Consider the following 24,716-nt stretch of genomic DNA (forward strand, 5'->3'; position numbering starts at 1 on the left):
TTCTTTGAGGTGCCTTACAGTTTTCATCTTTACTGTTAGGTCACTCGCTCAAGTTTATTTTTGTTTTTGATGTGAGAGGTAGGCCAACATTCAATTTTTTTCCATACAGATATTTAGTTGTTCATTACTATTTGCTAAAAAGACTGTATTTTTCACTTTGTAGTATCTTAGCACCATTATTTTATTTTATATTTTATTTTATTTTATTTTAAATGGAGTCTTGCTCTGTTGCCCAGGCTGGAGTGCAGTGGCTCGATCTCGGCTCACTGCAACCTCCACCTCCCGGGTTCAAGTAATTCTCCTGCCTCAGCCTCCCAAGTAGCTGGGACTACAGGCGCCCGCCCCCACGCCCGGCTAATTTTTGTATTATTAGTAGAGACAGGGTTTCACCATGTTGGCCAGGCTGGTCTTGAACTCCTGACCTTGTGATCCACCCGCCTTGGCCTCCCAAAGTGCTGGGATTACAGATGTGAGCCACTGCACCCAGCCCTATCTTAGCACCGTTATAAAAAAAGCAATTGGCCATATGTGTGTAGGTCTGTTTCTGAACCCTATTGCATTAATCTGTTTTTTACCCAGTGCTCTGCTGTCATGATTATTGTATCTTTATAGTAAGTCTTAAAATCAGGTAGTATACATTCTTCTAACTTTTTTTTCATTTTCAAGATTGTTTTGGCTATTCTATGACCCTTGTATTTCCATGTAAATTTTATTATCAACTTCTTAGTGTCCAATAAAAAGCCTCTGGGTTTTTTATTGGAATGCATTGAATCTATGGGTCATTTGGAGGAGAAGTGACTGTTCCTTTTGCCTTGCAAAAGCTCTTTAAAGTCCCAGTTATTTATCTTTGTTTTTATTGTATTTCCATTTGGGTTCTTGGTCATGAAATCCTTGCCTAAGCAAGTGTCTAGAAAGGTTTTTCCACTATTGTCTTCTAGTATTTTTGTAGTTTCAGGTCCTAGATTTAAGTCCTTAATCCATCTTGAGTTGATTTTTGTGTGAGATATGAGGATCCAGTTTTCTTCTCCTAAATGTGGCTAGCCAATTATCCCAGCACCATTTGTTGAAAACAGTGTCCTTTCCCCACTTTGTGTTTTTGGCTCTAAGTATTTGGGTTTATTTCTGGGTTCTCTATTCTGCTTCATTGGTCTATGTGCCTGTTTTTATACCAGTAGTTTTCTGTTTTGGTGACTATGGCCTTATAGTATAGTTTGAAATCAGGTAGTGTGATGCCTGTGGATTTGTTCTTTTGCTTTGTCTTGCTTTGGCTATGAGGGCTCTTTTTTGGTTCCATATGACTTTTAGAATTTTTTCTAATTCTGTGATGAATGATAGTAGTAGTTTGATGGGGATTGCTTTTAATTTGTAGATTGCTTTTGGCAATATGGTAATTTTCACAACATTGATTCTACCTATCCATGAGCATGGGATGTGTTTCCATTTGTTTGTGTCGCCTATGATTTCTTCCAGCAGTGTTTTGTAGTTTTCCTCGTAGAGGTCTTTTGACTCCTTGGTTAGGTTTATTCCTAAGTATTTTATTTTATTTTGCAGCTATTGGTAAAGAGGTTGAGTTCTTGATTTGACTCTCTGCTTGGTCGCTGTTGGTGTGTAGAAGAGCTACTGATTTGTGTACATTAATCTTGTATCTGGAAACTTTGCTGACTTCTTTTATCAGTTCTAGGAGCCTTCTGGTAGAGTCCTTAGGATTTTTGGGGTAAACGATCATATCGTCAGCAAACAGTTGACAGTTTGACTTCCTCTTTACCAATTTGGATGCCCTTCATCTCTTTCTCTTGTCTGATTGCTCTGGCTAGGACTTCTATAGTACTATGTTGAAGAGGAGTGGTGAGAGTGGGCATCCTTGTTTTGTTCCAGTTCTCAGAGGGAATGCTTTCAACTCTTCCCCATTCAGTATTATGTTGGCTGTGGGTTTGTCATAGATGGCTTTTATTACATTGAGGTATGTCCCTTGTATGCCGATTTTGCTCAGAGTTTTAATCATAAAGGGATGCTGGATTTTGTCCAGTGCTTTTTCTGCATCAATTGAGATGATCATGTGATTTTTGTTTTTAATTCTGTTTATGTGGTATATCACATTTATTGACTTGCATATGTTAAACCATCCCTGCATCCCTGGTATGAAACCCACTTGATCATGGTGGATTATCTTTTTGATATGTTGTTGGCTAGCTAGTATTTTGTTAAGCATCTACATTAGCTAGTATTTTGTTAGTGTCTATGTTCATCAGGAATATTGGTCTGTAGTTTTCGTTTTTGGTTATGTCGTTTCCTGGTTTTGGTATTCGGGTGATGCTGGCTTCATAAAATGAATTAGGGAGGGTTCCCTCTTTCTCTATCTTGTGGAATAGTGTCAAAAGGATTGGTACCAATTCTTCTTCGAATGTCTGGTAGAATTCTGCCATGAATCCATCTGGTTCTGGGCTTTTTTTTTGTTGGTAATCTTTTAATTACCATTTGAATCTTGCTGTTTGTTATTGGTCTGCTCAGGGTATCTAACTCTTGCTGATTTAAGCTAGGAGGGTTGTATTTTTCCAGGAATTTATCCATGTCTTCTAGGTTTTCTAGATAATGTGTGTAAAGGTGTTCATAGTAGCCTCGAATGATCTTTTGTATTTCAGTGGTGTCAGTTGTAATATCTCTTTTTTTCTTAATTGAGTTATTTGGATTTTTTCTCTTCTTTTCTTGCTTAATCTTGCTAATTGTCTATCAACTTTATCTTTTCAAAGAACCAGCTTTTTGTTTCATTTATCTTTTGTATTTTTTTTTGTTTCAATTTCATTTAGTTCTTCTCTGATCTCGGTTATTTCCTTTCTTCTGCTGGGCTTGGGTTTAGTTTGTTCCTGTTTCTCTAGTTCCTTGAGGCCACACCTATTTATTTATTTATTTTATTTTATTTTTAATTTTTAAAATTTTCTGTAGTGACAGGGACTTGCTATATTGCCCAGGGTGGTCTTGAACTCTTGGCCTCAAGTGATCCTCCTTTCCTAGCCTCCCAAAGTGCTGGGATTACAGGCGTTAGCCACCGCACCTGGCACCACACCTGTTTTGTAAATAAAGTTTTAATTGGGACATAGCCATGCTCATTGTTATGTATTGGCTGCTTTCATGCTACAATGACAGTATTTGCGACAGAGCCTAGAATATTTATTATGTGATCCTTTACAGAAAATGTTTCCTGACCCCTTTTCTGACCCATGGGCATGGTACCTGTCTCCATCTTTTTAAGGTTAATGTCTCCCAACAGTGTTTTCTAATATTCGCTGAGGATATCTTTTGTGCCTTTGTTCAGTTTATTTCTAGATACTTAATTTTTTTCCTGTAATTATAAATAAAATTGATTGATTGATTGATTTTTTTGTTTTGAATGGAGTCTGACTCTGTCATCCAGGCTGGAGTGCAGTGGCACTGTATTGGCTCACCGCAACCACCGTCTCCTGGGTTCAAGCAATTCTCCTGCCTCAGCCTCCCGAGTAGCTGGGATTATAGGCACCCACCACCACACCCAGCTAGTTTTTTTATATTTTTAATAGAGATGGGGTTTCAGCATGTTGGCCAGGCTGGTCTCGAACTCCTGAACTCAGGTGATCTGCCTGCCTTGGCCTTCCAAAGTGCTGGGATTACAGGCATGAGCCACCGCGCCTAGCTTATTTTTTATTATTTATTTATTTTTTGAAATGGAGTCTCACTTTGTTGCCAGGCTGGAGTGCAATGGCGCGATCTCGGCTCACTGCAACCTCCGCCTCCCAGGTTCAAGCAATTCTTCTGCCTCAGCCTCCCGAGTAGCAGGGACTACAGGCATGCACCACCACGCCTGGCTAATTTTTTGTATTTTAGTAGAGACAGGGCTTCCCCATGTTGGCCAGGCTGGTCTTGAACTCCTGACCTCGTGATCTAGCTGCCTTGGCCTCCCAGAGTGCTGGGATTATAGGTGTGAGCCACTGCACCCGGCCAGTAAAATTTATTTTTAACTCCATTTTCAAGTTGTGCGCTGTTGCAACTATGTAGAAATACAATTGACTTTTGTATATTGGCCTCGTATCCAGAGACTTTGTTAACTTCACTTACTAAGTTTCATAGATCTTTTTGTAGATTCCTTTGGGTTGTCTGCAAATCAGTCATACAAACAATCATGATTGTCTACAAGCCTCTTCTCAGTCTTTTTGCCCTTTTTCTTGCCTTACTATATTGGTCAGGACCACCAGTGACAGTGTTCTATAGAAGTGATGAGAGCAGACAACCTTGCCTTGTTCCTGACTTCTGGAGGAATGTGTTCAGTATCATCATATACAGTGTTAGCTATAGCTCTTTGTAGACATTCTTTATGAGATGGAGCAGTCTCCTTTTCTTTTCCTAATTTGCTGATAACTTTTTATGATGAATAGATGTTGGCTAGTAGTTTTCCTGCATCTTTTATGATGACCATTGCATTTTCTTCTTTAATCAGCAAATGTAATGAATTATACATTCATTACAGCAAATGTAATGAATTATACAACATTTGGGAATGTTGAATCGATGTTGCATTCCTGGGGAAAAAAAATCCATTTGTTTTTAATATATTGTTCTTTTTATATATTCTCAGATTTGATTAAATTTTGTTAAAGATTTTTGCATCTGTGTTTGTCTTGGATACTTCGTTACTTTCCTTTCTTGTAATAACCTTGTCGGGTTCTGCTTTCAGAATTATGCTGGCTTTGTGAAACGAGCAGTATATCCTCTTTTCTATTTTGTTGTATAGGTTTGATATTACTTCTTTTTTTGTGTGTTTGGTTGAATTCACTAATGAAACAATTTGGGCCAGTAGTTTTCTTTGTAAAAAGTTAGGAATTACAAATTCAGTTTCTTTAACAGATATATGGCCATCTAGGTGGTTTATGACTTCTTTCCATTTTGGAAGGTTGTGTTTTTCAAGCAGTTTGTCTTTTTCATCTATGTTGTCACATTTTTAACTTAAAGTTGTTTGTACTGTTCCCTTGTTCTCCTTTTAATGTTGGTGGGCTCTGTCTCGGTATCCCTTCTTTTATTCTTGATGTTGGTGATTTGAGAGTGAGGGAAGGAAAGCATTGATCTGAGCCTGGGATTAGATTCCTGGAATTGGTAAGAGCTATTCCAAAATCTTTCAATTTAGCACTAGATATTTTTCTTTCTTTCTTTCTTTCTTTTTTTTTTTGTAAGGCAGGGTCTCACTCTGTCTCCTAGGCCAGAGTACAGTGGCATAATCCTGGTTCACTGCAGCCTTGACTTCCTGGGCTCAGGTGATTCTGCCACCGTAGTCTCCTGAGTAGCTGGGACTAAGGTGTATGCCACTGTGCTTCACTAATTTTTTTTTTTTTTTAAATAGAGACGGGGTTTTGCTGTCTTGCCCAGGGTGAGGCCCTTGATTGATTCTGGAACTCAACTTTGAGAGTTGAAGGCCTCTCTGAGAAGAGGAAGAGAAAAAAGAAAATGGGAGGGAGCTGACATGAGGGTATGGGCAGTTCATTTCCAGGCTGCGTGGCTGCACTGATGAGAGCTGGGAACTGAGCAATGAAAATACCATGAACAGGCAGAGGGGAGTGTGTCCAGCTTGCAGGAACAGTGTCTTGGTTGCAGTAAACTTAATTAACTACCTGTGTCCCAGATTACTTGACAATGAAAAGTTGACTCAGTGGCATTTCATTATAATATTTAAAGGAGAGTTCAGCCAAGCAACAATAAAAAATAGCAGAATATTTTAATAGATTCTATTTTTTGAGCCATTTTCACTCAGCCTGGGTATGCGATGATTCTAAAAGTTGTTTCAGACAATTTTTTAAGATTTTGGATGATTTGTGTAATATGACAGTAATCAATACTAGCTGTGATTTTGTTGTGGTTTTGTTTTGTTTGAGAAGGAGTCTCGTTCTGTTGCCCAGGCTACAGTACAGTGATGCCATCTAGGCCTACTCCAACCTCCACCTCCAGGTTCAAGCAATTCTCCCACGTCAGCCTCCCGAGTAGCTGGGGCTGCAGGTGCTCACCACCACTCCCAGCTAATTTGTGTATGTTCAGTAGAGACAGGGTTTCACCATGTTGGCCAGGGTGGTCTCGAACTCCTGATCTCAGGTGATCCACCTCCCTTGGCCTCTCAAAGTGCTGGGATTACAGGCGTGAGCCACTGCTCCCGGCCACTCTAGCTGTGATTTTTACATTTTGTTCTGTGCTTTGACTAAACTGTAATTGGAGTGATCCATAATCTCACCTCTCTTTTACTTGCTGACAATTGAATGGACAACTTTGACTTTATCTCTACTAATTGGTCAAACTATGCCTTGCTTTTTTTTTTTTTTTTTTTTTTTTTTCTTTTTTTTTTTTTTTTTTTTTTTTTGAGACGGAGTTTCTCTCTGTCGCCCAGGCTGGAGTGCCGTGGCGCGATCTCGGCTCACTGCAAGCTCTGCCTTCTGGGTTCACGCCATTCTCCTGCCTCAGCCTCCTGAGTAGCTGGGACTACAGGCGCCCACCACCACGCCCGGCTAATTTTTTGTATTTTTAGTAGAGACGGGGTTTCACTGTGTTAGCCAGGATGGTCTCGACCTCCTGACCTTGTGATCCGCCCACCTCGGCCTTCCAAAGTGCTGGGATTACAGGCGTGAGCCACGGTGCCTGGCCTTGTTGTTTTTTAAATTTTTTCTTGGGTGGCGGTTGTCACTTTCAATTTCTCTAAGTAGTTTTTGAAAACTCGAAGGTTTTCCGTAGAATATTTTTAGACAAATGATATATGTTCATTATTGAAAAATTCCAGCAATATAGAAAAGAACTAAGATAGCAGAAAAACATTCATGCAGTCATCATTGTGAAATAACCATCACTGAGTGAGATTCATTCAAGAGTTATCTATATAGTGTACCTCTGTGTGTATACAGGGAAAAGGCCTGATTGACAAATAGCTTCCCATTAAGGAATAGTACTATACACACTTTTTTTCTAAGTTGGTTGTGTTTAATATAACATCAATTTAAAATAAGAAAAGGAAGGCAAAATGAAATAAGAAATTGTTGAACATAAAATATTTCTTTATCAACTCTCTAAAAGGTTAAGAAAATATGAGAATAAGAAGTGGGAATCAGCTGCGTGCAGTGGCTCATGCCTGTAATTTCAGCCCTTTGGGAGGCTGAGGCAGGAGTTTGAGACCAGCCTGGGCAACATGACGAGACCCTGTCTCTACAAAGAATACAAAAATTACCTGGGCCTGGTGACGTGCACTTGTACTCCCGGCTACTTTCTTGAGCCCATGAGGTCAAGGCTGCAGTGAGCCAAGATCGCACCACTGCACTCCACCCTAAGTGACACAGTGAGACCCTGTTTCAAGAAGAAAAGTAAAAAAGTTGAAATCACTCTAACTTGAATAAAAAACAAACTTTGTGTTTCAATTTTAGATGATATTGGTCAACACCCTGCTATGAAATCAGAAAAAAATAAATTATATAACACTTCCTTTTCTTCTCTCCCAATTTTTGTTATGGTTTTGTTTTTTGTTTAGTTTTCTTGGTGATTTTATTAATTATTTTCTATAACTGTTTACCCTCCATTGTTTACTCTCACTTATATGTTTATGTAGATTTACTGCTCTCTGTAATTTCTTTTACCATAGTTCCCTCTATTTTTTTTTATTTTGATTTGAAACCTGGCTGGCTGTATTTTAACATCAAGCATTTTTTTCCAGGAGGGCCTTAGAGGTGTCAGATTCCTTACATTTTTGAAAACTTAATTACTTTTCTTTTCACCTCACCTTAGTTAAAGCCTTTATAGTCTTTTTAAATTCCGACTTCTATAGATAATATCAAATCTCTTCCCCCAACCCCAGTCACCCTCCTTTGAGACCCCTTCATCTTATTGTTCCAGTATGAATCGATCACTCTCCATAACCCGAACTTTTGAAATTTAAATTATATTTATTGACCCTGAGTAATTTTGGTTTTCAGCGTGGTGTGCTGTTAAGGAGAAAGTCAGTGAAGGTTTATTTGTAGAATAACATGAAAAAGAACAGTTGACAACTGTGTACACTGTTTTTGATTTTTCTCTTTCTCATTTAATATGTCTTAGAAGATGTGTCCATATAAGTATATAAAGATCTCTTCTTTCTCTTTATTTTTATTTCATTCTTTTTTAAGTGATGGTGTCTCGCTCTGTCATTCAGGCTGGAGTACAGTGGCATCCTCTTAGCCCAGTGCAGCCTCAAACTCCTGAGTTCAAGTGATTCTCACCCAACTCAGCCTCTCGCCACAGGCACACCACCATGCACAGCTAATTTTTTTTTATTTTTAATTTTTTTGTAGTGACAGGGTCTTGCTATGTTGCCCAAGCTGATCTCAAACTCCTGGCCTCAAGTGATCCTCCCACCTTGGTCTCCCAAAGTGCTGGGATTACAGGTGTGAGCCACTGTGCTCAGCCTTTCTTTCTCTTCAATGGCTGTCTAATAAGTAGTCCACTGAACAGACGTCCTGTGCTTAATTTAGTGCTATTGAAGGGCATTTAGGTTACTTTTAAACGTTTACCATTCCTGACTGTGCTTTAGTGAAAAGCTTTCTATCTGTGCTATTTTTGAGTATATTTGTAAGATCAGTTCCTACAAATGAAATTTCTGTATCAAAGGGTAGATGCTGTTGTTTTAATATGAAATAAGTTATAGACACAAAGAATTATAATTTGTATGTAAGGAGGAAAGAATGAAAGCAAACACTGGTGTACCTCCCTACTACTCAGTTGAAGAAACAGAGCACTCCCAGTGGCTTTGTCCTTCCCTCCAGTGTGCTCCTTAGTAGTTATTATGCTTCCTCTCCTTCCCTTGCAGGGATAAACAGTGTCCTGAATTTTGTGGGGTTTTTTTTTTTTTTTCTGAGACAGAGTTTCACTGTTGTGACCCAGGCTGGAGTGCAGTGTCGCAGTCTCGGCTCACTGCATCCTCCACCTCCCAGGTTCAAGCGATTCTCCTGCCTCAGCCTCCTTAGTAGCTGGGATTACAGGTGCCCACCACCACACCCGACTTATTTTTGTATTTTTAGTAGAGACGGGGTTTCATCACGTTGGCCAGGCTTGTCTCGAACTCCTGACCTCAGGTGATCCACCCACCTCGGCCTCCCAAAGTGCAGGGATTACAGATGTGAGCCACCGCGCCCGGCCCTGAATTTTGTCTTTCTTATTCCTTTGCTTTTTGTTATAGAGTTAATACATATTTCTGAAACCCTAAGTAACATAAGTTTTGCATATTTTTATACTGGTTACAAATTATATTGTTTATATTCCTCTTTAACTTGCTCTTTTCACTCAACATTAAGGTTTTGGAGATACATCCATGTTGATGCATCTAAAACTTTGGTGTGTTAATACCAAAGAGTAGTATTACATTGTGTGAACCTACCTTGGTGTATCTATTCTTGTGTTCATGAATATAAGGGCTGCTTCTAGTTTTTGGGTGTTACATACAAATGCTACTGTGAGCATTCTTGCTTGGCACAAGGACAAGAGTGTCTTTGAAATATAGCCCAAGGACTAGAACTGCTAGGCCATATGGTATAACAATCTTGTTTATTTAGGCAACTTTTCTTAGTGAAATATACAAACAGAAAATGCACAAATCAAAATGCATAGCTCAATGAATTTTCACCAAGTACTCATTTAGCTGGCTCCTGGGAAGGAAACTGAACACACACCAGCCCCTTAGAAGCCCCGTGTCACTTTTAATTACAGTCTGTAACCCTTGCTCCCCTATAGTAACTACCTACTTTTCTGACTTACAATCATACAGTTTTGTTTAGTTTTGTTTTTTTGCTTGTTTTTAAGTTTTACATGAATGGTATCCTACATTATGATTGTTCTAGCTTCTTTTTTTTGAGACGGAGTCTCGCTCTGTTGCCCAGGCTGGAGTGCAGTGTTGCGATCTTGGCTCACCGCAACTTCCGCCTTCCAGGTTCAAGTGATTCTCCTGCCTCAGCCTCCCAAGTAGCTGGGATTACAGGTGCGCACCACCACGCCCGGCTAATTTTTGTATTTTTAATAGAGACAAGGTTTCACCATGTTGGCCAGGCTGGTCTCGAACTCCTGACCTTAGGTGATCCACCCACCTCAGCGTCCCAAAGTGCTGGGATTACAGGCATGAGCCACTGCATGTGGCCTGTTCTAGCTTCTTTTGCCCAACATTGTGAGATGCGTCCGTGTTGTAATGTGTGGTCGTAGTTTGTTTTCATTGCTGTGCAGCATGTCATTGTTTGACTATAATACAATTGAGTGTCCATTGTACTGTTGATGACCTTTGGGTTGTTTCTAGCTTTTTTCTTTTTTTTTTTTTTTTTTTTTTTTAGACAAGGTCTCTGTTGCCCAGGTGGAGTGCAGTGGTGCTATCACAGCTCACTGCAGCCTCAACCTCCTGGGCTCAATCAGTCCTACCACTTCAGCCTCCCGAGTAGTTGGAAGTACATGCGTGCACCACCAAGCCTGGCTGATCTTTGCAATTTTTGTAGAGATGGGGGGGGGGTCTGTCTGTGTTACCCAGGTTGGTGTTGAACTCCTAGGCTCAAGCGATCCACCTGCCTTGACCTCCCAAAATGCTGGGATTACAGGCATAAGCCACTGAGCCTGGCCAGTTTCTAGCTTTTTTTGAATACAAATAATGCTCCTTTGAACATTTTGTAATACTTTTGTTGGTGCAGATATACAAGAGTCTCTCTCTGGAAAATATAACCCAGTTAGAATTGCTGGATGTGTCATACGTATTTTCAGTTAATAAAAGATGATGTCAAATGATTGTGCATTTTAAATGTTCGTATTTTGTCACTGCCCTTCGTGGTTGTTATATGCCTTTATTTTCCACCAGGAACATCCTTATGAGAGTGCCTGTCTCCTCACACCCTCACTTTTTTTTTTTTTTTTTGAGATGGAGTCTCGCTCTGTTACCCTGGCTGGAGCACAGTAGCGCAGTCTCGGCTCACTGCAACCTCCACTTCCTGGGTCCCAGTAATTCTCCTGCCTCAGACTCTCCACTAGCTGAGATTATAGGCACCCGCCACCATGCCTGGCTAATTTTTATATTTTTAGTAGAGACAGTTTTTCACTATCTTGGCCAGGCTGGTTTCAAACTCCTGACCTTAAGTGATCCCCCCGCCCTTGACCTCCCAAACTGTTGCTCGACCTCCCAAAGTGCTGGGATTATAGGCGTGAGCCACAGAGCCAGGCCTCCAGACACTCTCATTTATACATTGTTTCATCAAAATGTTTTTCTTTGCCAGCCCGATAGGTGAAAAGAGATGTCTTACTGAAGATAAATGGATACCTGAGACTATTTTATAAGCAACCCAAATTTAACACTTGGTTTTCTTTTGTAGCCCGAGACCTCAGATCATTGTTCCCTCCCAGAGGATCTAGTGAGTATTTCCGGATGCTGTGGATTGGGGTTAATTGTGCTTTTGATGATAAGTGTTATAAGGAAATGATAGTAACAGCTTCATGAATTTCTTTCTCTTTGGTTGCTGATCGTGACTATTTAATCTAACATGATAACTATATTATGAAAATGTTAGCAATAATGATATTATGGGTAGTCCTGTCCCCAACTTAAAAAATAAAAATAAAGTTATGTTGCTTTTCATTAAAAGGAAACGAAGAGGAAGACACAGCTTTCCTGCCTGGCTCTAGGGCTCAGGCTTGCTGTACTTGTTTTTCAAGGATGACTTTGTGACCTTTTCTCCACTTGAGTCCTCCTAAGAAAAGCACAAGAGGGCCACAGTTTGATTGTCTTGGCCTGGATTCAGCTGCAGGAGTGTTCTTATGCATTCTGATCTCAGCATGTTGGCTTTGTCCTGTCCTCGTGCAGATATGGGAGGGGGAACAGTACTTCCAGCTGGCAAAGCTGGTCACATTTCCTCTGTCTTCATAAGACTTTGCTACCTGAGTTGACAAACTGACAGTAACCAGATTTGGTGACTGTTTCAGAAAAGAGGTTTTTAAATTTTGGGTTTCTTGAGTTTCTAGAATCCTGAGTCATTCTGATTTTCAATGATTTAGGATTGGATTGTTCTAGATGTCTGAAACTCAGGAACTACAATAGCTTTTCAGGCAAAGACAGCATTGACTTTTAGCAAATCTACTTTAAATCCATTCTGTTATATAAAAGGGTGTGTGTATGTGTATTAGTCCATTCTCACGCTGCTATAAAGAACTGCCTGAGACTAGATAATTTATGAAGAAAAGAGGTTTAACTGACTCACAGTTCTGCATGGCTGGGGAGGCCTCAGGAAACTTACAATCATGGCAGAAGAGGAAGCAAATGTGTCCTTCATGATGGCTGGAAGGAGAAGTGTCGAGCAAAGGGGGAAAAGCCCCTTGTAAAACCATCAGATCTCATGAGAACTCATTATCACAACAGCATGAGGGTAACCGCCCCTGTGGTTTAATTACCTCCTACCAGTTCCCTGCCATGACACATGGGGATTATGGGAACTACAATTCAAGATGAGATTTGAGTGGGGACCCAGCCAAACCATATCAGTATGTATATATGTGTGTGTACACACACACACACACACACACACACACACATACACACACATTTTTTTTTTTCCCAGGCTCCAGAATAGACCTTTTTTTTCCCCGAATTCCTGGAGCATAAGTGTCAGATTGCATTTAGAAAAGCCTGTCTGCCATGGATTGTGGCAGTGTTGCTTTAGAAGCCACATAGACTTTCTTTTTATTTCAGTAGTCATCATGAGAAGGCTCTGATTTGATGACTCCATGTTAAGTCAACTCTGGAACAGGATCACATATTTGAAGACTGAAAATAACTGCTTTTGTTCAGTTCTACATTTGGCATCTTATTTTGATGGTTGCAGTGTACTTTTCCCTCTGAAAGTTTTTTAGTAGCCTTTGGCAAAAAGCGGTAATACTTACTACTTGGGAGCATTATTTTTTATGCCCAGTTTCCCAACTTTAACTATCTTGAGGTCCTAAGTTAAAGGCGGGGGGCTTGAATGATAGATGATTACTGAGCAGAGACACATTTTTCACATCAGACTTAAACCTAGCCTTGTGATCTAGTAAATGGGCACAGCTTTCAGACTCACCTGGCATTGGGGGGCTTATTTTGGGGGAGGGATAAGGGAGGCTGTTGCCATATGTCAGAAAGGATTCTGTCTGGCAGACATTCTCGCCAGGTGTTATCAGCCCATTTTTGTTTCTACATCTGTGTGTGTAGAGCTCTGGAATAGAATTGTTAAGTCTGAGCGAGAAAAAGCATAGTGGGTTAAGGACAAGTGAAACGAAGGGAACCGTGTGTCCCTGGCAGAATCTGCATGTACACTTCTTGTCTGTCCTTGTCTCTCTTCTTCCTGTCTGGCCCATTGCAGAGAGTATTGGAAGTTTCCAACCATTGGTGGTACTCTATGCTCATCCTACCTCCTTTGCTGAAAGACAGCGTGGCAGCGCCCCTGCTGTCTGCCTACTACCCTGACTGTGTTGGCATGAGCCCCTCCTGCACCAGCACAAACCGCGCCGCTGCCACTGGCAATGCCAGCCCTGGGAAGCTGGAGCACTCCAAGGCTGCCCCCTCCGTGCATGGTGAGAGCCGTTCCTGGGACTCCCTGCTTTCCATTCCCCGCTCCCCTCCCTGGGGAATGTATGAGTGAGCAAAATGCAAAGGATTTTTTTTAAATGTGCAGGCTGGGCACAGTGACTCATGCCTGTAATCCCAGCACTTTGAGTGGCCGAGGCAGGAGGATCCCTTGAGGCCAGGAGTTTGAGACTGGTTTGGGCAACATAGCGAGATCTCGTCTCTAAAAATAAATAAATAGATAAAAATTATTTTTAAAAATGTATGTGACCTGTGATATAAAGCCCCTCATTATTTCATGGAAATGGTTGTACTGCGGATCAGTCATATCATTTGTGTATAGTGTGTGGTTAATTTTTCCTCAGTAATTTGGAAAACCTGCAACACTCATGAATTACCTACAGGACTTAATGAGTATTTATTTGGAAGCTGGATTGCTGTCTCGTTTAATGATAACATGAACTCTGACTTACCGGGAAAAAGTTTTCCACTATATGAGCAGTCCTTTTTCTTCTGAGTCTTTCTGCCTCTAATTATTGCCACTGGTGATCCCAGCAAAATTACCTACTCTCAAAAAAACTACAGAGCAGGCATGCTTTTGATTATTTATTTTTTATTTTATTTTATTTTTTTGAGACGGAGTCTCACTCTGTCACCCAGGCTGGAGTGCAGTGGTGTGATCTTGGCTCCCTGCAACCTCCTTCTCCCAGGTTCAAGCGATTCTCCTGCCTCAGTCTCCCGAGTAGCTGGGATTACAAGCGCACGCCACCACGCCTGGCTAGTTTTTATATTTTTAGTAGAGACAGGGTTTCATCATGTTGGCCAGGCTGGTCTCAAACTCCTGACCTCAAGTGATCCGCCCCCTTCGGCCTCCCAAAGTGCTGGGATTACAGACATGAGCCAGTGCACCCGGCCTGATTATTTACTTTAAAGGTATCTTTAAAATTCTACATTAGAATTCTTGGCGTAAGAAGCAAGAATTCTGGATTTCCTACGCCTGGGCAGGAACAGATGGCATTTTTGATTATGCAAATAGATTTTTGCACTGTGGTCGTATCTTAAGGTTTTGTTGTTGTTGTTGTTGTTGTTGTTTACTAATAACACTGAAATATAGATGTGGTGGAAATCAAAGCTAAAGTGGTAATTCCCAGGGTTAACAAAGATGTGATGAAGAGGCATTTGACTACTGTTAGGGAGAGTGTACGTTTACGAAGGAAGATTTGGCAGTGTGCATCAAAAACTTTTAAACAGAGACTCTTTGACCCAGCAGTGCTATTTCTAGGAATTTATCTTAAACAACTAATCAAACATAAATCCAAAGATACGTACAAAGAAATTTCTTTTCACATTGCTTGTAATAGTGAAGTAATTGGATGAAATGTAATGCCTAGCAATAGGGAAATGATTAAATAATAAGAAAATATTATACAGCCATTGAATGCATATTTAGTGACACAGGAAAGTATTCATGATATTGTACACATTAAAAAGCAGGTTAGAAAACGGCACTTTCATAACATTTTTTTCCAGTTTCGTGAAGGCAAATATCTATTATATGAATATTCTCTGTTAATAGACACAGAAATAAGGATAAAGTGTACCCCTAAATGTAACTCCACTACTGACACAATCAGGGGTTAGTGATTGTTATTTACTTCTATGAACCTATTCATTTTATAGTCAGAAAAATGCCATAAGAGTTATTTTAGGCCAGGCACAGTGGCTCACGCCTGTAATCCCAGCACTTTGGGAGGCTGAGACGGGCAGATCATGAGGTCAAGAGTTTGAGATCAGCCTGGCCAAAATGGTGAAACCCCGTCTCTACTAAAAAATAAAAAAGATACAAAAAATTAGCCAGGTGTGATGGTGTGTGCCTGTAATCCCAGCTACTGGGGAGGGTGAGGGAGGAGAATCGCTTGAACCTGGGAGGCGGAGGTTGCAGTGAGCTGAGATTGTGCCATTACACTCCAGCCTGGGTGACAGAGCAAGACTCTGTCTCGAGAGAAGAAAAAAAGTTATTTTAAAAACGTATCTCCATGAAGAGTGGGCATTCAATGGATACAGAATTTGTCTTACAAGATGAGAAAGTTCTAGAGATCTGTGCACAGCAGCATGAACGTACTTAACACTACTGAACTGTACACTTAAAAGCAGATAAGAAGGCCGGGCGCGGTGGCTCACGCCTGTAATCCCAGCACTTTGGGAGGCTGAGGCAGGTGGATCACGAGGTCATGAGATCGAGACCATCCTGGCTAACACAGTAAAACCCCGTCTCTACTAAAAATACAACAACAACAAAAAATTAGCTGGGTATGGTGGCGGGTGCCTGTAGTCCCAGCTACTCGGGAGGCTGAGGCGGGAGAATGGTGTGAACCCGGGAGGTGGAGCTTGCAGCGAGCCGAGATCGCGCCACTGAACTCCAGTCAGGGTGACAGAGTGAGACTCCATCTCAAAAAAAAAAAAAAAAAAAAAAAAAGATAGCTGGGCATGGTAGCTCATGCCTGTAATCCCAGCACTTTGAGAGGCTGAGGTGGGCAGATCACTTGAGGCCAGTACCTTGAAGCCAGCTTGGCCAACATAGTGAAACCAATAGCTACTAAAAATAGAAAAATTAGCTGGATGTGGTGGCGAGCACCTGTAATCCCAGCTATTCAAGAAGCTGAGGCATGAGAATCGCTTGGACCCAGGAGATGGAGGTTGCAGTGAGCCAAGATCGGACCACTGCACTCCAGCCTGGGCAACAGAGCAAGACTTTGTCTCAAAAAAAAAAAAAAAAATTAAGATGATAAATTTTATGGTATGCATTTTTTTACCACAATTAAAAATAAAATAATTTTTCCATGCTATGGAAATTAAAGTTGAGAATAGCATGAAGAAAGAATGAGAAAAATACTTAATTTATGTACGTTTTGTCTAACTGGGTGGAGGAAGCAGAGGTATTTATGTAGGGTAGACAGTGGAGCTTGTCTAGGCTTACTTTTTGGTTTGCTTTTGCCCTTTAATTCTTCTGGATTTGGAAGTTGCAGCTTGCAGGAGTTGCCCATTTGTGTTACCTATCAGTTCCAGGCATGAACCGATACTTCCAGCCTTTCTACCAGCCCAATGAGTGTGGCAAAGCCCTCTGTGTGAGGCCGGATGTGATGGAACTGGATGAGCTCTATGAGTTTCCAGAGTATTCCCGAGACCCCACCATGTACCTGGCTTTGAGAAACCTCATCCTCGCACTGTGGTATACTAACTGCAAAGTAAGTAAGGGCATGTTAGCCAATAGCACTGGACAGAGGAGAACCATGTTGAAAAGGAGGGGATACTTTATCTGGGGCTGGAAGCTTTTACGCCAGGGTTTCTCAGCCTTGCCTCTGTTGACAATTTGGGCAGATAATTCTTTGTAGTGGGGACTGTCTTTGCACTGTAGGATATTTAGCAAGATCCCTGGCTTCTACCCACTAGATTCCAGTAATGCTTCCCACCTGTGAAAACCAAATATGTCTATAGACATTTCCAAATGGGGACAGAATCACCCCTTGTTGAAAACCACCACTTTAGACCACACATAGTCAGAATGCTGACTCCCTAGTGGTGAGTATAAGGTGCAAGGTTTGGTCCAAAGAATTCCAATGGCAATGGCAGGAGGGAAAAACATCAAAGATTGAATTACAAATCCTTGAGGACAGGAATTTTTATTCACCTCGGCGTCCTAAATCAACCAAGACCAGTACTTTTCTTCTGTTGGGACTAAATACGTGTTAGGGCTGTCACATTGTACCCACCTTGAAAAAGGTGAAGATAATTTATGGGGCAGAATGGGAATACTAGCTAAAAACAAAAAACAAAGGGGCTGGGTGAAGTGGCTCATGTCTGTAATTCCAGCACTTTGGGAGGCTGAGGCAGGAGGATCGCTTGAGCCTAGGAGTTCAAGACCAGCCTGGGCAACATAGTGAGATCCCCATCTCTACAAAAATTTAAAAAATTAGCCATGTGTGGTGGCACATGCCTGTAGTCCTAGCTACATAGGAGGCTGAGGCAGGAGGATGGCCTGAGCTTGGGAGGTCAAGGCTGCAGTAAGCCGTGATTGTGCCACTGCACTCTAGCTTGGGTGACAGAATGAGACCCTGTTTCCAAAAAAAAACCAACAGAGATTCTCTTGACCCTAGCATTTTTCTGATTTATTATTCAGCAGTTTACGTCATTGCTGAATTCAGAACATTGTACAAGACTGCCAAAGTGATCTTGACTAAAGAAAGATATGCCAGTTTCACCTTGGCATTTCACTGGATTAGAATCCAGAATGAAATGACATAACCTGATTAAGTTATGGCTGTTAATGCAACCATGTGAATCATAGCCAGGTGAGTAGGCTGTGCAACTTATTTTCCGCCCAGTAGCCTTGAGATAGGTGCTCAGTGAACCAAACTGAACAAAATTGTGGTCAGAATTTCCTATAAATAAATTATAAAGAGTGGTGGTATGGCCCTGTAGTCCCAGCTACTTGGGACACTGAGGCAGGAGGATTGCTTGTGCCTAGGAGTTCAAGACCAGCCTGGGCAAGATAGTGAGATCTCGTCTCAAAAAAACAAAAAACACAAAAAACAAAAAAAAACACAACAAAGAAACACCTTGGATTCATTTTTTTCTTTTTGGTCACACTTCTTTTTGTTTGACTTTGAAATTTGACTTATACAGGGGAAGAATCGTATAGAAATCCTAAACTTACCTGGATCTATTTTAGTTTTTCATAAGATACAATTTATTGTGTATACTGGCCGGACGTGGTGGCTCACGCTTGTAATCCCAGCACTTTGGGAGGCCGAGTTGGGTGAATTACATGAGGTCAGGAGTTCGAGACCAGCCTGGCCAACATGGTGAAACCCCATCTCTACTAAAAATACAAATAATTAGCTGGAGGTGGTGCCGGGGTGGCCTTTAATCCCAGCTACTTGGGAGGCTGAGGCAGGAGAATCGCTTGAACCCAGGAGGCGGAGGCTGCAGTGAGCTGAGATCGCACCATTGCACTCCAGCCTGGGCAACAAGAACGAAACTCCATCTTAAAAAAAAAAAAAAAAAGAATTTATATACTTAATATTATAGTGGGAAAACATAAATATATTGGCTTTAAAAGAATTCAAAGACTTTGAAATGTGTGTTTTCTTTTTTTTTTTTTTTTTGAGACACGGACTTGTTCTGTTGCCCAGGCTGGAGTGCAGTGGCACCATCACAGCTCACTACAGCAGCCTCGCCTTCCCAGTCTCAGGTGATTCTCCCATCTTAGTCTTCTGAGTAGTTGGGACCACAGGCATGTGCCACCATGCCCAGCTAATTTTTTTGTAGAGATGAGGTCTTGCTATGTTGCCCAGGCTGTTCTCAAACTTCTGGGCTTAAGCAATCCTTCTGGCTTGGCCTCCCAAAGTGCTGGAATTACAGGCATGAGCCACCACACCTGGCCTTGAAATGATTTTTTTTAAACTTCATGAATACAAACAAATGTGTTATCTTCTGCAGCAATCCAAGCCAGTGTTGTATGTGTTATTTCTTGAATATTTGGTTCTGGTGGAGCTGGGGGTTGGTGACAAGGAGCAGAGGAGAGGCCTGGGGTGGGAGCTGCTTGGTGCCTGTTCTTGCTTCCTGACACTGGGTGGAGGTGGTGGCATCATTACTCTTGAGTCTTTGAAACAGATCAAGGTCATGCCAAGGCTGGGTGAGCAGAGAAAGACAGTATCTTTTTTTTTTTAGACAGAGTTTCACTCTTGTTGCCCAGGCTGGTGTGCAATGGTGCGATCTCCGCTCACTGCAATCTCTGCATCCTGGGTTCAAGTGATTCTCCTGCCTCAGCCTCCTGAGTAGCTGGGATTACAGGTGTGCACCACCACACCCAGCTAATTTTTTGTGTGTTTTTAGTAGAGATAGGGTTTCACGATGTTGGCCAGGCTGGTCTCTAACTCCTGACCTCAAGTGATGCACCTGCCTTGGCCTCCCAAAGTGCTGGTATTACAGGTGTGCACTACCACACCTGGCTAAATTTTTTGTGTTTTTAGTAGAGATGGGGTTTCACCATGTTGGCCAGGCTGGTCTTGAACTCCTGACCTCAGGTGATACATCCGCCTTGGCTTCCCAAAGTGCTGGGATTATGTGCTATAAAGGCATGAGCCACCGTGCCGGTCGCCCCACCCCCCCACCCATCTTGTCAGTCACAAGAATCCAGCTTTTTCTGTGGTCAGTAGGATCAGCCTCCTGGATTTCTATAGTGGCCTTTGTTGAGTCAGGAGTGTGATGTGCTCTGCCGCCATGCACCAGCTGCAGTCGTTCTTGCTCAGGGAAAACCGACATGATAAAGTGTAAATCGCTATATCTTCCTGTTGTCTCCTTCTTCTTTTTCCCCACTGGGCAAACCTCCCTTTGTTCTTACTGTCTTAGTGATAAGTGATGGATTTGAATAACCTGGAGAATTTTTTTTTTTTTAATTACTGTGGTTAAATACACATAACATAAAATTTACCATATTTTTTTCCTTCTTATTTTTTTTAAATGGAGACAAGGTCTTGCTATGTTGCACAGGCTGGTCTCCAAGTTTTGGGCTCAAGTGATTGCTTCTCCTGCCTCAGCCTCCCAAAGTGGTGGGATTACAGGCATGAGCCACCGTGCCCAGCCCCATTCCATCTTAACCATTGTATAATTTACAGCTCAGTGGCATTAAATACATATATAATGTATAACCCTCACCATTATCTAGTTCCAGAACTTTTTCATTATCCCAAGAGGGAACCCTATACCAATTAAACAATCTCTTCTCATTTTCTCCTGCTCTCAGCCCCTGGCAACCACGAATCTACTCTCTATCTGTATAGATTTGCCTGTAGTAGATATTTCCAGTAAATGGAAGCATATAATATGTGGCCTTTTATGACTGGCTGCTTTCGCTTGGCATAATGTTTTCAAGGTTTATCCATGTTGTAGCACATGTCAGAACTTCACTAACTTTTATAGCTGAATAATATTTCATTGTACATACTACATTTTGTTTGTCCATTCATCCATTAATTGGCTTTGAATTGTTTCCACCTTTTCCCTATTTGAATACTGCTGCTGTGAACATTTTGTTTGAACATCTGTTTTCAGTTCTTTTTGGTATATACTAAGGATTGGAATTACTGGGTCATATGGTATTTTAGGTTTAACCTTTTGAGGAACCAAAAAAAGTTTTAAACATTAATTGGTTTGCCTTTTAAATCGAGAAATTTAAACATTGTATATATTTATCGTGTACAATCTGATGTTTTGAAATACATATATATATGTTGTGGCCAGGCACGGTGGCTCATGCCTGTAATCCCAGCACTTTGGGAGGTCGAGGCGGGTGGATTACCTGAGGTCAGAAGTTTGAGACCAGCCTGGCCAATACGGTGAAACCCTGTTTCTACTAAAAATACAAAAAATTAGCTAGGCTTGGTGGTAGGCGCCTGTAGTCCCAGCTACTTGGGAGGCTGAGGCAGGAAAATCATTTGAACCAGGGAGGCAGAGGTTGCAGTGAGCCAAGATCGCGCCACTGCACTCCAGCCTGGCCACAGAGTGAAACTCCATCTCAAAAAAAAAAAAAAAAAGCAAAGAAAAAGAAAATATATATACGTTGTGGAATAGCTAAATTGACCTAATTAACATATGCCTTACATCATATAGTTACCTTTTTTGTCTCTGATAACTGCAAACTCTCTCCATGATATTCAAGTATATAATACATTGTTGTTAACTATGTATTGTAGTTACCATGTTGTAAAATGGATCTCCTGAAATTATTCCTTTTGTCTAAGCTGAAATTTTGTGTCCTTTGATGAACATCTCCCCACTATTCCCCCACCCTCAGCCCCTGGTAATGCCCATTCTACTTTCTGCTTCTGTGAGTTGGATGTTTTTAGATTCCACATGTGTACGTGAGATCATGCAGTATTTTTCTGTGTCTGGTTTATTTCACTTAACATAATGTCCTTCTGGGTCAACCATGTTGTTGCAAATGACAGGATTTCCTTTTTTTCTTTTAAGGCTGAATGGTATTCCATTGTGTGGATATAGCACATTTTCTTTATTCATCCATCAATGGACTCCAGGTTGATTCCGTATCATGGCAGTTGTAATAATGCTGCAATGAACATGGGAGAACACATCTCTCTTTGACGTGCTGATTCATTTTATTTGACTACCCTGCAGTGGGGGTTGCTGGATCATATATGTGGTAGTTTTGTTTTTTAGTTTTTTGAGACACCTCCATACTGTCTTCCGTAATGACTATACTAATGTACATTCCACCAACAGTGAAGAAGAGTTCTTTTTTCTCTTCATCATTTGTTACCTTTTGTCTTTTTTGATAATAGCCATTTTAACAGGTGTCAGGTGATTTTCATTGTGGCTTTAATTTGCATTTCCTTGATGATTAGTGATGGTGAGCAGTTTTTCATATATACTTGGCTTTTGTACCTTTGGGTTCCACATCTTGAAAATATTTGGGAAAAAAAATGGATGGTGGCATCTCTACTAAACACTATACAGACTTTCCTTGTCATTATTTTCTACACAATATTATGTAACAACTGTTTACATAGCATTTACATTGTATTAGGTATTACAAGTAATCTAGAGGTAGGGTAAAGCATGCTGGATGCGTAGATTATATGTAAATATTATGTCATTTTACATAAGGGACTTGAGAATCTATGGATTTTGGTCTTCTCAGGAGGATTCTAGAACCAATCTCCTCCTGGAAACCAGGGAGGACTGTACCTGTTGGCCATTTGAGCATCTGCTTTTGAGAAATGTTGATTCAGATATTTTACTTGTCTTTTAAATGGATTGTTTTCCTGCTATTGTTTGAATTTCTTGGGACTTTTTTAAAAAAGCAGTTTGGTTTTATTTCCAAACACAGGAAGCTCTTACTCCTCAGAAATGTATTCCTCACATCATCGTCCGGGGTCTCGTGCGTATTCGATGCATTCAGGAAGTGGAGAGAATACTGTATTTTATGACCAGAAAAGGTCTCATCAACACTGGAGTTCTCAGCGTGGGAGCCGACCAGTATCTTCTCCCTAAGGACTACCACAATGTAGGTGATTGTAGCTTTAGCAATAGCCTTGCCGTTGATCAGGACAAACACTAGTCTGTTGCTGTTAATAAATATAGTAAAATCCACATTATCACCATAAAACTTACAGAAGCAAGGCTTTCACAGAATGTGTTTCTCCTGAAAGGAGAACATCAAGCACTGTTTCCCCAGATTGTAGGGAAAAAGGGAAGGGAGTAATAAGACAAGTGCCACCACATTCTTTAGGAAAATAACTTTCTAAGGACATCAAAGAAATGCCAGTGAACAAATTTGCTCTGCAGTTCCAGAACAGCTAAAACAGGTCGTCATTATCATCTGCTCTAATTGGAGTTTTGTTTCTTTTCTTTTTAAGAAATCAGTCATCATTATCGGGGCTGGTCCAGCAGGATTAGCAGCTGCTAGGCAACTGCATAACTTTGGAATTAAGGTAGGATTTTGGGGACATGGAGTTAGAACAGATGGTTGGCTGCTCCTTTTGGTCCAAATTTCTAAGATTTAGAAACCAGTTCCTATTTTTAGTGAAGAATACTAAATACATTGTATGTTTATATTAGGTCCTAGAAAAGTTATAAAACTTGACATTGATTTCATAAGAAAAAGGTAAATAGAAATTCTCACAGCTTTGGAGATAATTTTAGACTCTAATGAGCAAGTCAGAAGAAACTCTAACTTGGCATTAAAGTAGAAATTCTTTTTTTTTTTTTTTTTTTTTTTTGAGACAGTGTCTCGCTCTGTCGCCCAGGCTAGCTAGAGTGCAGCGGTGTGATCTCAGCTCACTGCAACCTCTGCCTTCTGGGTTCAAGCTGGGATTACAGGTGTGTGCCATCCTGCCCAGCGAATTTTTGTATTTTTAGTAGAGTGGGGTTTCACCATGTTGGCCAGGCCAGTCTTGAACTCCTGACCTCAAGTGATCTTCCTGCCTTGGCCTCCCAAAGTGCTGGGATTACAGATGTGAGCCACTGCACCTGGCCAAAGTAGAAATTCTTGACAGATTATTATTCGCACAATAGACATGATGGGAAAAAGCCCGTTTCCGCAGTAGTTTGAGACAGCAAATAGTAGCATGGATATTCACTGTTCCTTGTGTAAAAGTTTCTAAAATACTCAGTTCTGTTTTTTTTTCTATTTATTTATTTCGAGACAGTGTTATGAGACTGGCTAATTTTTGTATTTTTGGTAGAGACGGGATTTCACCATGTTGGCAAGGCTGGTCTCAAACTCCTCAGTTAAAGCGATCTGCCTGCTTTGGCCTCCCAAAGTGCTGGGATTACAGGCATGAGCCACTGTGCCCAGCCTCCAGTTAAATTTTTTTATGCCTGTCAAAAATGCCCTTTGCAGAGCTTGCAGTGAGCCGAGATTGCGCCACTGCACTCCAGCCTGGGCGACAGAGTGTGAGGCTCCATCTCAAAAAAACAAAACAAAACAAACAAACAAACAAACAAAAAAACGCCCTTTGAATCTCATTTCAGACATGACCCACTGCTCCGGGCCTAGCACGTGTTTCAGTTGATTGTTTATTTCAGTGTTAGATATTTGGGCCAAGGTTATTTGAGTTTTACTTGGGAAACCTACAGATTATATTACTTTTTTTTTTTTTTTTTTGAGACAGAGTCTCGCTCTGTCGCCCAGGCTGGAGTGCAGTGGCGCAATCTCGGCTCACTGCAAGCTCTGCCTCCCGGGTTCACGCCATTCTCCTGCCTCAGCCTCTCCGAGTAGCTGGGACTACAGGCGCCTGCCACCACGCCCGGCTAATTTTTTTGTATTTTTAGTAGAGACGGGGTTTCACCGTGGTCTCGATCTCCTGACCTCGTGATCCGCCCGCCTCGGCCTCCCAAAGTGCTGGGATTACAAGCATGAGCCACCACGCCTGGCCTCTACAGATTATATTACAAGGAAGGTTATTAAAATCCAAAATCTAGGCAGGCTGGTCTTTAATGTTCAGCCTTCCTCTTATACTAAAAAGAAAGTAGAAATGGGCTGGGCACAGTGGCTCAGTGCCTGCAATCCCAGCACTTTGGGAGGCCGAGGTGAGCAGATCGCTTGAGCTCAGGAGTT

The 24,716-nt window shown here is 41.2% G+C and overlaps 1 protein-coding gene across 5 annotated transcripts in view; it reads left to right on the plus strand.

Annotated features, from left to right (window-relative positions):
* KDM1B (lysine demethylase 1B) overlaps positions 1-24,716 on the plus strand; it is a 67,389-nt gene that overhangs the window by 18,786 nt on the left and 23,887 nt on the right. For 3 of the 5 annotated variants that reach the window (XM_032141719.2, XM_032141721.2, XM_058432123.1), the window contains 5 exons: positions 11,358-11,396; positions 13,374-13,584; positions 16,637-16,821; positions 22,485-22,661; positions 23,014-23,088. In XM_032141719.2, coding sequence (XP_031997610.1) covers positions 11,358-11,396; positions 13,374-13,584; positions 16,637-16,821; positions 22,485-22,661; positions 23,014-23,088 — 687 coding nt within the window. The remainder of the gene's footprint in view (positions 1-11,357; positions 11,397-13,373; positions 13,585-16,636; positions 16,822-22,484; positions 22,662-23,013; positions 23,089-24,716) is intronic. The other 2 variants (XM_032141722.2, XM_058432124.1) reach the window with 2 other exon arrangements.

Source organism: Hylobates moloch, unplaced genomic scaffold, assembly GCF_009828535.3.
Source record: "Hylobates moloch isolate HMO894 unplaced genomic scaffold, HMol_V3 SCAFFOLD_20, whole genome shotgun sequence".
NCBI lineage: Eukaryota > Metazoa > Chordata > Mammalia > Primates > Hylobatidae > Hylobates > Hylobates moloch.